General features: G+C 34.7%; 2 protein-coding genes across 2 annotated transcripts; both read left to right on the forward strand.

The window, feature by feature from the left end:
• The first annotated feature begins 5,722 nt into the window (after positions 1–5,722).
• On the forward strand, positions 5,723–6,690 carry LOC120351964. The gene is made up of 3 exons (XM_039431149.1): positions 5,723–5,850; positions 6,162–6,264; positions 6,499–6,690. The coding sequence occupies exons 1-3, from the start codon at positions 5,740–5,742 to the stop codon at positions 6,651–6,653; spliced, it is 369 nt and encodes a 122-aa protein (XP_039287083.1). The 5' UTR covers positions 5,723–5,739; the 3' UTR covers positions 6,654–6,690.
• A 1,812-nt stretch (positions 6,691–8,502) lies between these two features.
• On the forward strand, positions 8,503–11,064 carry LOC120352043 (tigger transposable element-derived protein 4-like). The gene is made up of 2 exons (XM_039431481.1): positions 8,503–10,851; positions 11,057–11,064. Exons 1-2 carry the CDS (start codon positions 10,284–10,286, stop codon positions 11,062–11,064), a joined length of 576 nt encoding a protein of 191 aa, XP_039287415.1. The 5' UTR covers positions 8,503–10,283.
• Positions 11,065–14,110: the final 3,046 nt, after the last annotated feature.

A 14,110-nucleotide genomic window follows, 5' to 3' on the forward strand; every position in this document is an offset into this window, starting at 1 on the left:
TAACTTCCAAATAAATTACAATTACTTTGATTTCTGCACAAAGATTTTCATTATGCATTATGCTATGTTTTTGTCACAGGACTGCTTGTGTTGAGAAATTCAATGAGACTTAATATAATAAAAAATATAAATTTTTGTCAAACATTACCCAATTTAACCTGCAAACAATGAAAGTCTGTTGCTATGGCACTCATAAATAGTCTATGTAGGCTAACATCAAAGTGATTGCTTTTAACAAGTTCAGTAATTAACTCGGTGATCCAAGAAATTGAAAATAGGTGTCTGGAGTTCAGCTCATAGTAAACAAATCTGACAAACAAATCTGAATGGGATCTGCCTGGAATTCCTAATGCGCTACAAAGAAAATGGTGATGAATCCTTAATTCAATAGTTACCGGCAATGAAACCTGGATTTCTTATTACATGCCAGAAATAAAACGGCAGTCATGTGAATGGCGTCATCCTCAGTCACCAATGAAACCAAAAAAGATCAAGACACTGCCGTTTGGAAGGAAATTGATGGCCACGGTATTTTGGGATCAATTTGGCATTATATTGATTGACTTTATGCCACGAGGAACGACTGTAAATGCAGAATATTACTGTGAAACACTTTTCAAGTTACGGCGTGCCATTCAGAATCGCCGCCACAGATGACTTACCGACGGCATCATACTGTTGCACGATAATGCTCGCCCACATGTGGCTGGTAAGATGCTCAATTTACTGAACAGATTTGGTTGGGAAATTTTCAGTCACCCACCATACAGTCCAGATTTAGCCCCTTCAGATTACCATTTGTTTGGCAAATTGAAAGAATTTTTGGGAGGTAAGCAATTCATGGGTGATAACAAACTTAAAGATGCCGTGAATTGATGGCTGAATGAACTGGTGGCAGAAGAATACGATGAGGGTATATTAAAGCTGGTGAATCGCTATGACAAATGTCTCAATTCATATGGCGACTATGTAGAGCACTAATGTGAGTTGTGTATTTCATTCTGTATCACTTTGTTTGAACATATTTTTTAAATAAATTTTTTTACAACAAAATGGTCTTTACTTTAGAGATAACCCTCATACTTTTTACAGTACTTCAAAGTGTTTGTGTCCGGAATACATTACAAAGAAAATTGACTATCTCCCATTGATCAGTTTACCATGCCCTTTATTCGGTCATTGTGATTCTTTTTATTCTCAGGTAAATGTGACTATGTGGCGAACAGTCAGTTTTACAAGTTCATGGATAACTATGTAAATGAAATAAAGGCTTCAGGTAGAAGTAATTAACTCCATTTATTCAGTTTTGTGTGATAAAATGAGTGTCTTATTGTTGTCTGATCAGATGTAGTTGACCAAGAGTGCTGTTAGTCACATTTACTCGTTTTGTTTACTGGACATGACAAGGTGAGAATCAGATGGATATAGACATGCATAGAGCTTGTTCACATGACAGCGATTTACGCTCGGTTTGCTTGGTTTGCAAATTGCTTGGTTTGCCAGCCTCATACACATAACAAAATCATTTCCGGGATCTGATCCAATAGTTGAAAAATTGGCTAGCAAGAGTGGAAATGCAAGTTTTAAATTCAGAATTGACTTTGACGAAAGAGCAGATATTATGACTAGTTCTGTTTGGCCTAAAAACCTAGTCTTAAAGCGTTTTTTTATTCAGGAGAGATTTCAAAAAGACTCAGTTAACTAAACCATGTACAGTAAAAAATGGACCATGCATGGCTTCCGTGCAGATTGTAAATAGAATAGTAAAGTTTGTATATGTAAATGTTCAGTGTCTAAGAACCAAATTAAACTTGGTTTCTTCATTTGTTGATGTATTGTGTATCAGTGAGTATCATCTCGATACCTCAGAGCAAAAGGGTTACAACACAAAAAATATCAATTTTGTGATGTTCATGTATTTGGATGCAAAAACTTCCATTTTATACAATGCAATACAGTTTACAAGTCGAAAAACTAGTGATTCTCTCTCTAAATGAGATAAACCCCTGTTGCTCTAAATCAATTATCTCATTTGTCCAGCACTAAACAGTTACAACCTATTTTGCCACTCTATGACACATGAACTTTGAACCAGTGTTCAGTGCAAAACAGTTACAAGTCGAGTTGCAACTATTTTGCACCAGAGTGCAGAACAAATGGAAGGTTCTATTCCCAATTTATAGGTTATGTCAGTCAGTACAGGTGCTGGATATTATTGAAGCTGTATACAACACATGGCGTCATTTATGTTGATTGTGAATAATTAATTGTGTTTGAAAGAAATTTCGTAAACCAGAGTATATTTTTTGTTTTTGTCAGTTATAATAACCAAGTTTTATAAAGTGAATAGTGAAATTATAATATGAATATTTCTAATATAAGTTGAATTTGGGTAGTTTTATGGTTTCAGTTTTGTGTTGTAATTTAGGTAGTGTAAATAATAATACAAATTATCCATATAATTGTTTATTATTTGATGATGAAATATCAGTCATAGAAATAGAAACTTGAACAAAAATATCATTTATATTCAAAATTTTATGTCTGTTGTTTTAGAACAGCATTGGGCTGTTAGAGGAGTCACATGTGAGGAGACTTTTAGGTTATGTTATTGAGTTTCTCTCAGTTTTCAAATGTGTTCGTGGAGTTATTATTTATTGAATTATTGTGGATGATTGTTTTCCGTTATAATGGATGAAATCTTGGATAATGAAGATTTAGACAAACTCATGAATCTTCCTGAAGATGAGTTGAATAGTTTTTTAGGAATCAAGATACCGGACAGTAATATTTCTCTTCTTGTTGATCCTCTACAAGAGAATATACAAGTAAGATTCTCTCCAATTTATTTTTGAAAGCCTGTTTTACCTGTGCAATCTAAATCATTACCTGAGTCAGCAGTCCTGTATTACAGGACTCATTGGTATGAAAGCAAATAACCTAAAGCTACTTTTACACTATATGTAGTTGTACACCATAGTACATTATACATTACATTATAGTAGTGTACACTATATGTAGCTGGGGAGCTATAAGAAATTTGAGCTACATATAGCTCTGCTATAAGGAGATTTATGCAAATTTCATGTAGCAGAGCTAGATGTAGCTCTGCTATAAGTAGTAAATAAGATAAAGTAGTAGATGTGGTAAAATAGTAAATTTATAATATGATAAACCCCAATTTTTAGTTTGTTTCATATTATGTAAGTATGTATCAGTTGGTTATAAACATAATAAATAAGTTAGTAACCAAAATATAGTTTTAGAAAAGTAGGAAATTTATGATATTTTTAGAACCTTATTTTCAGTTTCAATTTCACATTTTTATATTATGTAAATATGTATCAGCTATGAATATAATAAATAAGTTAGTCACCAAAATCTGGTTTTGTGTATCACCTTTTTGAGAATCCATTTTACTACTCTTGAGATATTTATTATAAATGACTTTCATTGTTATAATGTTGAAATCAAGAAAAAATTATTGATTAGGAATAATTCCATAATGAAATCATTCACCTCTCCTTGAATAAAGCATGATGAAAAAGCATTGATTTTTCTAATGCAAAACCAAAATTTTTTACTATATGTATTTGAAATGACCCAAATATCCCAATGTTGTTTTAAAACAACATCCCCTTAGTGGCCCCTGGAGGGTGAGAAAAATTTGGGAAAAATTATTTTCTCATTTTCAAGAGTGTTTTGACACATAAAAACACCAGAATAATTATTTCATCTTGTTTTTTCATAAATTGGGATAGAAAGGGCTAGGCGTTCATGTTTTTGTTATTGGCTTTCATCATGACGAATTCGTGTTTCGTTAAATCTTTCAAAGTTTTTCCAGTGAAAACTTTGTTCAGTATAATGGGATAATTCTGTTCCTATTTTTTTCATTTTTGTGAGTTGGTGGCGCGTGCACGTAACGAATTGATTCAATATCAATTTTATTTTCCTTTGGGTGAACCCATATCACATCTACTTTTGACTGTAACTTGGCGTGCCTTGTTAATATTTTTATGAAGCTGCTTCAACACCATCATCTACTTTTAACTTGGCTTGAAGTGCCTTGTTGCTGTTAATGAATCTGTTTCAATATCATATTGAACCTTCTTTTAAACTTGATTTGGAACTGTAACTTACTAATGTTTAGTGATGCCCTGCCTTTACTTAACTGTTGTGTTTAAACTGGTAGCCACACACATGCTTAGGCTTACCTCAGTTTCCATATGAACTGGATAATTCAACTAAAGTTTGCTCTTTAAATATTGAACAGTGATTAATATTTTCTTGGAGGATCTATCAATGTTTCCAAATAAAATGGGAGTTATCCATGTGCTGTAACCAATCGTCCTATCCATACAAGTGTTGGAAATCTGCATCAATTCACTACAGACAGTAAACCCATACTACAAGCAAGCCTACCTTGACTATTTCCTGGAGCCAACTTGAACACCACTACCATGTTGAAACTCTAGGTAACTGCATATTTTTATCACCTTTGTATTTGCTAATTACCATTATCTTTCTATCCCTTAAACTAGGTTAGGGTTGGGTTATTTACTATTTAGGATCTAGTTACTTAGGCTATTTTTGATTTTTTTTTTGTTGCTTCATCATAGGTCAGGTTTTTGTATGAAACAAGATTAACTATGACAACCTATTGAAATTTTTTCAATCATTCAATTCAGTATTTGAAGTTATTCAATCATGAATGTTGTCAGAACATAATCCTTTTTTGCTCATGATGCAACTTACTATTGCAGAATCACTTAACATATTAAAATATTGGTTACTTGGTGAAATATTGTACATCACTGGCTTGGGCTAGTTATTTGATCATCACAATGTATTATTGACTTAGGATTTTTAAACAAACAAGCAATTTTTATTGCATCAAATATATTTTGTTCAATTACAATATTTTGTAATCTGCAAGTTTTATAAATATTAAATTAATCACATTTTAAATTCAAATTCAGTATTTTTAAAGCTCATTATTGTATTGTAATCTTATCATTAGTATTCAGGTTATTTGTAAGTGTGAATTACCATAGATGCTGTGCATCTTAACTGAATTATCTCTACTGAACTTCGATGTTTATCGATTATAAACTTTCCATATTAAACCTCAATGGTTATTGATTATGAACTGCCTCTAATGATTCTTGACGTTTATCAATTATCTTGATTTTTTGTTTCTCCATTTAATTTTTATGTTTACCGATCTTAACAATTTGTTATCAACTTTAATTCTGGATGATTCTTGAGCTACTTTTATTCACTATCAAACATTACTGTTCTGCTATTTTTATTTCAATACTTTTATATATTGCTCACTTGGTATTTCTTCTCCAAGAACCTATTCATGTTAGTAATAATTTTTCTGTCTTTTATGAAACAAAGACGGTGGTCCTCTCCTTATTAAAATTATGTTGTATCTGGGTCAATGAACAATAATGAGAATATTTACATCACATTGACCAGCTGCTCTATACTGATCCACTAGCTACCAGAATCGGACTCAGAAACAACACTCACTCTCCTTTGAATATAAATAGCTTATTACATTTAATTTATTCAAGATGATATTTGCCAAGACTTTTCCTTTCAAGTTGAGAATTTTTATCATCAGTTCATGGTTTAGTGGAAGATTTCTGTTTCATTGATTTGCAACAATCATTTTCATAATTTGTAAAAACTAATTCAGATGTGTAATATTGTTCCAGGTTCAAGAAGTTTATGCTGGAATTTGGCAATCCACAAGACTCTATCAATCAAGATGAAGCTGCTGGCCAAAATTATGATAGTCATATTGAAAGAGGATCAGACCTTTCTGTCCTGCATGATATTGTAAGCTAACTTACATTCTCCATATTTGATAAGCTTTGTCCAACTGTTCATTCATTGTAAATCACTAATCTCATTTATTTAAAAAGCATTAATCGAATATTTTCAATAGAAATTTGAGCATAAAGCCTATGATGGCCACCCTCTAAGAGCATAAAAAACTGCACCATTTACAAAATAATAATAATGTGACTGATATTGTGCTCAATTGATAACAAAATTTAACAAAATATGTTTTTTCATGCAAGTATCTATAATAACAATAAATTTTACATTCTATATTACAATATAACAATGTAAGTTTATTGTTTCAGGCTGAAAATGTTGATTATGAAGCTGAAATCTTTAATCAATCACAAATATTAGCCAGCTGTGGTACTGATGGCAAAATTCATTATAATGATAACATAGAAGATACAACCCACACAGCACAAGTATGTTCTGAGCATTTTCTAGGAACGTTCTCTAAGAAGTTTAGGGACATCCCCAGAACGTTCTGTATGTACCTTGGAATGTCCTGGGGATGTCTCTGGAAGGAGCGAATGTCCAAAATTGGCAGGTTCCAGGGACATTCTCAGAGCACATCCCAGGGGTGTTGTGGAACATTCTTAAGACATTCTCAGTATGTTCAGAGGATCTTCAAGGGATGCGCAAGCAATCTATTGGATAGCAGCATTATTATGGAATATGAAATGATATCCAATTGGCAGGACGAAAATTCAGTGATTGCTAATACGTCTTGCAATGAAGATGACATTTCCTCAGTGAGTATAAGTTTCAATTATTTTTGGCTTTTCCATTTATGAATTCTGAAATAATAAAGCCTACTATTTTTTGTTTTTATAATCAATATTATTGTCCTTGTACACTTGAGTTCCCTTTATATTGTATTTTCCTACATGAGTGATTTAACAGCCTTGCTTTTGAAATATGATAATATTACTCACAGAGTATCAATAGATCAATTATTTTGAAATGACAATATTAAAAAATAGACTATATTAAATGTTAGTGTATTGGAGGGAGATCTAAGAGGTAAACATAGCAGCCACAAAGCAGTTCCTGAACAAATAAAAAATGATGTAGCAGCACATATTAATTTTTTAGCAGAATGGAGTCACACTATTGCCGGGAAAGGAGTAAGAAAGAGTATCTAGATGGAAGTTTAAACATATCAATAATGCATAGGATGCACATGGAGAAATGTAAAGAGAGTGGGAAGGAGTTTTGCATGCAGCATTTGTATGAGCAGATTTTTAATAGCAATTTTAATATTTCCTTCCATCAGCCAAAAAAAGATTTGTGCTCACTCTGTATCTCATACAATAATTGTCCACAGGAAGAGAAAAATTCAATGGAAACTAAGTACAGAAAACATATTCATGAAAAATTTCTGTCACAATAACAAAAAAGTAGAGATGTGGAGTCGGCTAAAGAAAATGAAGCAATAGGTGTTTATTGTTTCGATTTACAGGCTGTTCTGAATAGCCCCTGCAGGGAATGCTCAGAGTTTTATTACAAGAGAAAATTATCTTGTTACAATTTGACTGTGTTTGATGTGGTTAATAAGGAAGGCCACTGCTTTTTCTGGCACGAGAAAATAGCAAACAGAGGCTCAAATGAGATTGGATCATTAATTTTGATCTTTCTCAGATCTGTAATGAAGGAAAAAGTTGTACTTTATTCTGACAACTGCTTTGGTAGAATAAAAACAAATATTTTGCCTGTATGTTGTTGCATGTTGTGGCCACATCGGAAACGATCAACTCTATCACACACAACTTTCTCATCACTGGACACACACAGAATGAAAATGACTCCATGCATGCAACAATTGAGCGAGAGAAAAAAAGGGTTCTGAGAGGGGGATCCATTACTGTTCCCACTCAATGGGTAACCGTTTTAAAATCTGCAAAAAAGTCAGGAAAACCCTACAATGTCAGAGAGCTTGACACTAGCAACATCCTCGACCTTAAATTTTTGGCAGATGAGTTGGGGAAGAACTTCACGGTGAATGATGATAAAGAAAAAGTATCATGGGCTGGAATAAAAATCATTGAAGTGAGGAAAACAGACCCATTCAAGATATTCTATAAAACTAGCAATGAAGAGCAGAATTTCAAAGTAATCAATATCAGGGGAAAGCTTCGTGGCCGACCATCAACAGCAGGGGCAATAGTTTTGAAGCCAGCATACAATTTGCTGATTAAAATAGATGAAGCAAAGAAAAAAGATTTGTTAAGCCTTTGTGAAAACAATCTCATCCCTCGAGTTCACTGGGATTTCTACAAGAACTTGTAAATATTGTTCAACTTTTTTTTCAATAAAGATGATTTTTCTGTAAATCTTGGTTTTCTACTTCTTTACATAAATCTGTAATGATCGTACAATTTTTTATATTGATAGGAATTTCTGTTCAAATGGTAAGATTTTCAGTTATGTTTGAAATATCAACATATTTTTCAGTTTAATTTTCCATAATATCAATAGTGTTACTCTAATATTAGTATGCAACATAAGACTAGTTAACATCAGCTACCTCTTCAAAATTCCAGTTCAAAAGGGTGACAAGTCAAACCTAACAGGTTATAAAATAAATTGCACTCCAACTTCCTAGAGCAAGAGGGTTACAACCTGCACAGAGAGTACCTAATAAAAGTAGTACAGTCGACTCTCGATAATTTGAATCTCTTGATAATTTGAATTTTTTGTCTGGTCCCTTGAAAAACTCTCAATAATTTGAAAAAAAAATCAATGTATCAGGCAAATCAAATATAAACGGGATTTTTGTTCCTGAGCGTCTACTGTTGGTAGGACTGGGACCGCGCTGCTAGTATACTTGGGTGGGGTCACTAGGAGTGGGGAGAGCCAGTCCCAGTCGTCCCACACTTCCAGCCAGTTTTTCAGTTACAATCACGATGTCGGAGCAACAAGTGCACCCTTCCACTGCGCAATGTATTATTATAAAATTTCTTGCTTGTGAAAGAGTTCCAGCGATGGAAATTTTTCAAAGATTGAGTGCTCAGTTAGGGGATCAAACATTGTCAAGGACTCGTGTGTTTGCATGGCATAAAGAGTTCAAGGAAGGGCGAGAACGAGTGGAAAATGAGAAACATGATCGCCATCCTTGGACCAGCATTACAGACGCAAACATTCGCGCGGTTCGAGACATTCTTGATGAAGATCGACGGGTGAAGGTATCCGAAATTGCAGAACAGGTAGGAATAAGTTATGGGAGTTGTCAATCGATCATCACAAATTATCTACAGTTCAGGAAAGTGTGTGCCAGATGGGTCCCTCGCCTATTGACCACAGATCAGAAAATGAGACGTTTGGAGGTCTGTCAGAGACATGCAGCAAAGTTCACGGAAGAAGGGGAGACATTTCTGAGTCGGATTGTCACCTGTGACGAGACGTAGGTCCACCACTACACTCCGGAGTCAAAACAAGCCAGTATGGAGTGGCGGAGGAAAGGGGAGGCAGCCCCTGTGAAAGCCAAGACTCGACTGTCAGCTGGCAAGGTCCTTTCAACCATCTTCTTCGACCAGTGAGGCATTTTGCTCATTGATTTTTTGCACGAGTGATGCACAATCAATGCTGCTTACTACTGCGAGCTGCTGACCAAGGTGAGGGATGCATATCGTCGCAAAAGACGAGACCAATCGATTCAAAAGGTTATCCTCCTTCACAACGCAAGGCCCCATACTGCAGCTCTAACCATCTCAAAACTGGAAGAAATGCACTGGACTCAACTGGAACATCCTCCCTACAGTCCAGACCTATCGCCCTGCGATTTTCATTTGTTTGGGCCGCTTAAAGAAGCTCTAGGAGGGCAACGATTTGAAGATGACGAGGGCGTGAATGAGTTTGTGCGCAATTGGCTTGTGATGCAATCAGCTTCGTTCTATGATGCTGGGATAAAAAAAACCTTCCCACTTGCTGGGAAAAATGTATTTTTAAAGCAGGAGACTATGTAGAAAAGTAATTTATATTTGTCATTCATTTATCAATAAATAATTTTTATTTCAAAATAAAATCCCGTTTATATTTGATTTGCCCTAATTTTGGTCCCTTCGATAATTTGAAGTTTTAGGATACATCTTGACTACCAACATTCTATAATTTGAATTTTTGTTCCTCTAATCTCTATAATTTGAAGTCCACCAACACTCTATAATTTGAATTTTTCTTCTTCTACTCTCTATAAATTGAAGTCTGATTCTAGACCTGTTACTGCCTGTCATTTCTTCAATGAATCATCACACAGACCTGTTGTGACATGTCTTTTGTTTACTTCAGTGTACACACCACCGTAATGGTTTGAGAAAGCTCTCAGCTCTCAGTTCCCAGTTGAGAGTTCTTTTGGCAGTTGTTAACAGTGTTGCTTGGTTTTTGGTTAAGTGAAATTTAGTTTAGAGTGAAATTTTAAATTCAAGATGAGTGCAAAGAAGAAGAACATTAGTCTTTCTATCAGTGATAAGAAGCGGGTTATCAAAGCTGTGGAGGATGGACAGCCAAAAAAAGACGTTGCTAAGCAGTTTGGGATTTTGCCCTCAACCTTATCCATGATTTTGAAGAACAAGGATCGTATCAATGCAAGTGATTCAAGTGTGTGTAAGAAGAGGTCACGTCAGGGTGAATTTCCGTGTCTTGAGGAGTGCTTACTCAAATGGATTCGCCAGTGTAGAGGACAGAATATTCCAATTGGTGGTTTCATGCTGAAGGAAAAAGCAAAGTCTTTCGCAGAGTCTCTTGGTATTGAAGGATTTGGAGCTAGTGAGGGTTGGCTATCAAACTTCAAAAATCGACACAGCATCACATTCAAGAAGATTTGTGGAGAGAGCGCCAGTGTGGATAGCATGGTTTGTAATGAATGGACTGATAAATTGAAAGAGCTTCTAAACGGCTATGAGCCTAAAGACATATTTAACACAGATGAAACTGGACTTTTCTATAAGTGTCTTCCAGACCGCACCCTAACATTCAGGAATGAAAAATGTCATGGTGGGAAACATAGCAAGGAAAGAATTACTGTTCTCTTAGCATGCAATATGGATGGATCTCAAAAGTTGAATCCACTTGTGATTGGAAAATCTGCAAAACCACGGTGTTTCAAGTGGATAAAATTGCTGCTCACAATTTACCGTTCAAACAAGAAATCATGGATGACAACAGAGTTGTTTAATGAATGGCTGATTTCTGTTGACAGTGATATGAAAAAAGAAAATCGCAAAATTCTACTGTTTTTGGATAACTGCAGTCGTGTGCATAATAACCCATCACAATTGGACAATGTAAAATTGAATTTTTTCCCACCAAGTATGACATCAAGACTACAACCACTGGACCAAGGAATAATATACAATTTTAAAACTCTATATCGTAGGGAGATTGTATCAATTGTGCAGCATTGAAAATGGAGAGACAGCGAACCTAACAGTTCTGTGGCAGAAAGTCATAAGCTGACATGTCAAAAAATTTCAATATTGAGGTTATGTGTTCCCTGAATAGATATTGCTTATTTCCACGTTCTGGCAAAACCTGACATGTCTATATTAAAAACTAGATTGTTTTAAAGACTTGGGCTTTTGTTGACATGTTTTACATCAATGTTTTTGAGAAAGCCTAGAGCTGATATGTTTTGTGCCATAATATGACATGTCTTGGAATGAGTGAAGTTGTGTAGGTCAAAAACTGACATGTCACAAACAAACTAACCTAAAAAATTATGTTCATTCCAATAAGATAAAGTGTAGGCTATGTACTAGTAGTCATGTATTAAAAATTATTGACTAGTTTATTAGAAGCCAGTGGGGCTACAATGTTTCGAGAACGAACAAAATATTTGGTATCACTAGCCAAACAATCGAATCAAGGTAAGTTATTTTTATACAATTATTTTTTATTATTTTACAAGAAACAGAACTAGCCTATGATATTAACCTATAAATTAGGTGGGCCTAATCATTTAATAAGTCTGTAGTTCAATACTGAGGTACTCTTTTCTAAAATAAAACAAAATAATGTATTCAGCTCCACTTATTTTAAAAGCTAGTGATTTGATTATTCTAATAGGCTTTACATAATAATAATGTTAATGTATAAAAAAAAGCAAATAGTTGTTGCTAGATACAGACAGATTGATTCCGTTTTCTACATACTACAGCCTACTCATGGCTTGTAATAATACTGTACTTTTGATGATGGTTTATTTTTGAATAATCAAATAAAATATCCATTTATTTATTAATTGAAGATGGTATTTCCTATTGACAAAGGAAAAGTCTCTAGGGAGGCTACATACAATATCTTATATTATGCTATTCTAATATGGTAAAAATTAATAATGTACAATGAAATAAATCTTAAATATACCCATTTTTATAACTTTTAAATCATATGATTTTTAATCAGCTTTGTTTACTTCATCTAATGTTTTATTTTTATTTGAAATCTAGTATATTTTCACACACTGATGATGGCATTATAGCCAAAACATTGTATGTGTTTTTTAAATATATTTTTAAAACTGTATTAATATGAGCAGGAATCCCCAGTCGCCGGTCCTGTACAGTCTCTGCCCCACACACGCACTCACATGCACCGGTTGCTCTATCAAGTGTGTTGCATTCAGGCCAGGTTGGTTCAAGTCCAGTGTTGGACTGCCTATGTAGATCTCTCCAGGTTCTCCAATAGCTTTGACGTTTTGGTATTCATCCATGATGACAGCATGAACCTTTGGAAGCAATTTACCCACGGGACAATATTTTCCTGCCTCTCCTGTTGCCACTGATAGCAAAAGATCAGCAATGGCCACATCAAGACACTCGGAAATTCTATAGAGGTTGAGCAGTTGTATCCATGGCAACAAGTGACACAACTTGTCCCACAATTTGTTGTAACCACTTCTCCATGCAACCAGATTTGCCTGACAGATTTAAGCTTTTCTTTCAAATCCATGCCTTGGAGTTCCAAAACCGCTTGCAACAATGACAGAGTGAACAGTACTCAAGTTATTTTATAACTATAAAGGTCATCAACCAATTTCTTGGGGTCATGGATTACATTGTCTGGGATTAAGTAGATTCCGATTCCTTTGATTAATGGTCCGAGCATGTCCCATGCAGAGAGAACTGCTATTCGGTGATCATGCTTATGGGGATAAGCCCTGTGCCTCAACATATGAGAGAATAAGGCATCTCTGTGAGTGAAGCGAGTGCCTTTTGGCTTGCCAGTTGTTCCTGAGGAGTAGACAATGCAGGCCATATCATCCAGTGAAACTGCCACTGAGGCCGGTGTCATCTTATTGCAATAATCATCCCATTTGAAATATTGCTCCTTGTTATAAAAAAACTCATCAAAGTTAATTACACAACTCTTCTCCATTTTGTGAAAGCGATCAACTAATTTTGTTGTGGAACAGACTGCAATTGGTCTTGCATCTTCTAGCACAGAATCCAGTAGATACTGAGGGTAAGATACCTCAAGAGGCAAGTAGGCCACTCCAGCTTTCAGTATGCCACACTGTCCAAGTACTGCTAAACAGTCGCTCCAATAATCAAGGTATTTAAAGGTAATATAATATGCATTATTATTGGGAGTTTTCCTCGCTTGTCTCCGAAACATCTCATGGAGACATCCTTGGCTGTCATAGCCGTCCATTTCCACTTCGGTTATTTCCATATTCATCAGAATCAGATCAACCATCCAGTAGATTTTCACGCCCAAAAATCATTCACTCGAGTTGCCAACACAATTTCCTTCACTACCTATTGAAACTCTTATTCACAGGTTTCCTTCACTCTGAATTAATTATAAAAACAGATATAATGCTGCTCAAATAAAACACCTTTTACAAGAAAAATCGTCCTATTCCTAATCACGGCCCCAGCCACATAAATAGATATGTATGCCTTCAGATGAGCCCATCAGATGTGGCTAATGCAGTGGTATCTGCCCTCAAGCAGCCATTTTCATGTTCAATATTGAAGTAATCAACAGGCACCTACTCAATATTTCACTTCTATTGGCATATTATTCATAACAATATTATACCAGTGATTTCCACCAAGGATCTATTATCATAATATTAGTCTTATATCCAAAGTGAAGTAGGTACTCCTTTTTGTAAGAACCAATAATCTTGTCATCAAATAATAGCATTAGATTTTTTCATAGTTTTTCTATTGGAATGATTAATTTTTTGATTGTTACATGTGTAGGCCTTTAAATATTTTAAATACTTATTTTTAATTTTAATATT

This window comes from Nilaparvata lugens, chromosome 6 (genome assembly GCF_014356525.2).
Source record: "Nilaparvata lugens isolate BPH chromosome 6, ASM1435652v1, whole genome shotgun sequence".
In the NCBI taxonomy this organism is placed as follows: Eukaryota; Metazoa; Arthropoda; class Insecta; order Hemiptera; family Delphacidae; genus Nilaparvata; species Nilaparvata lugens.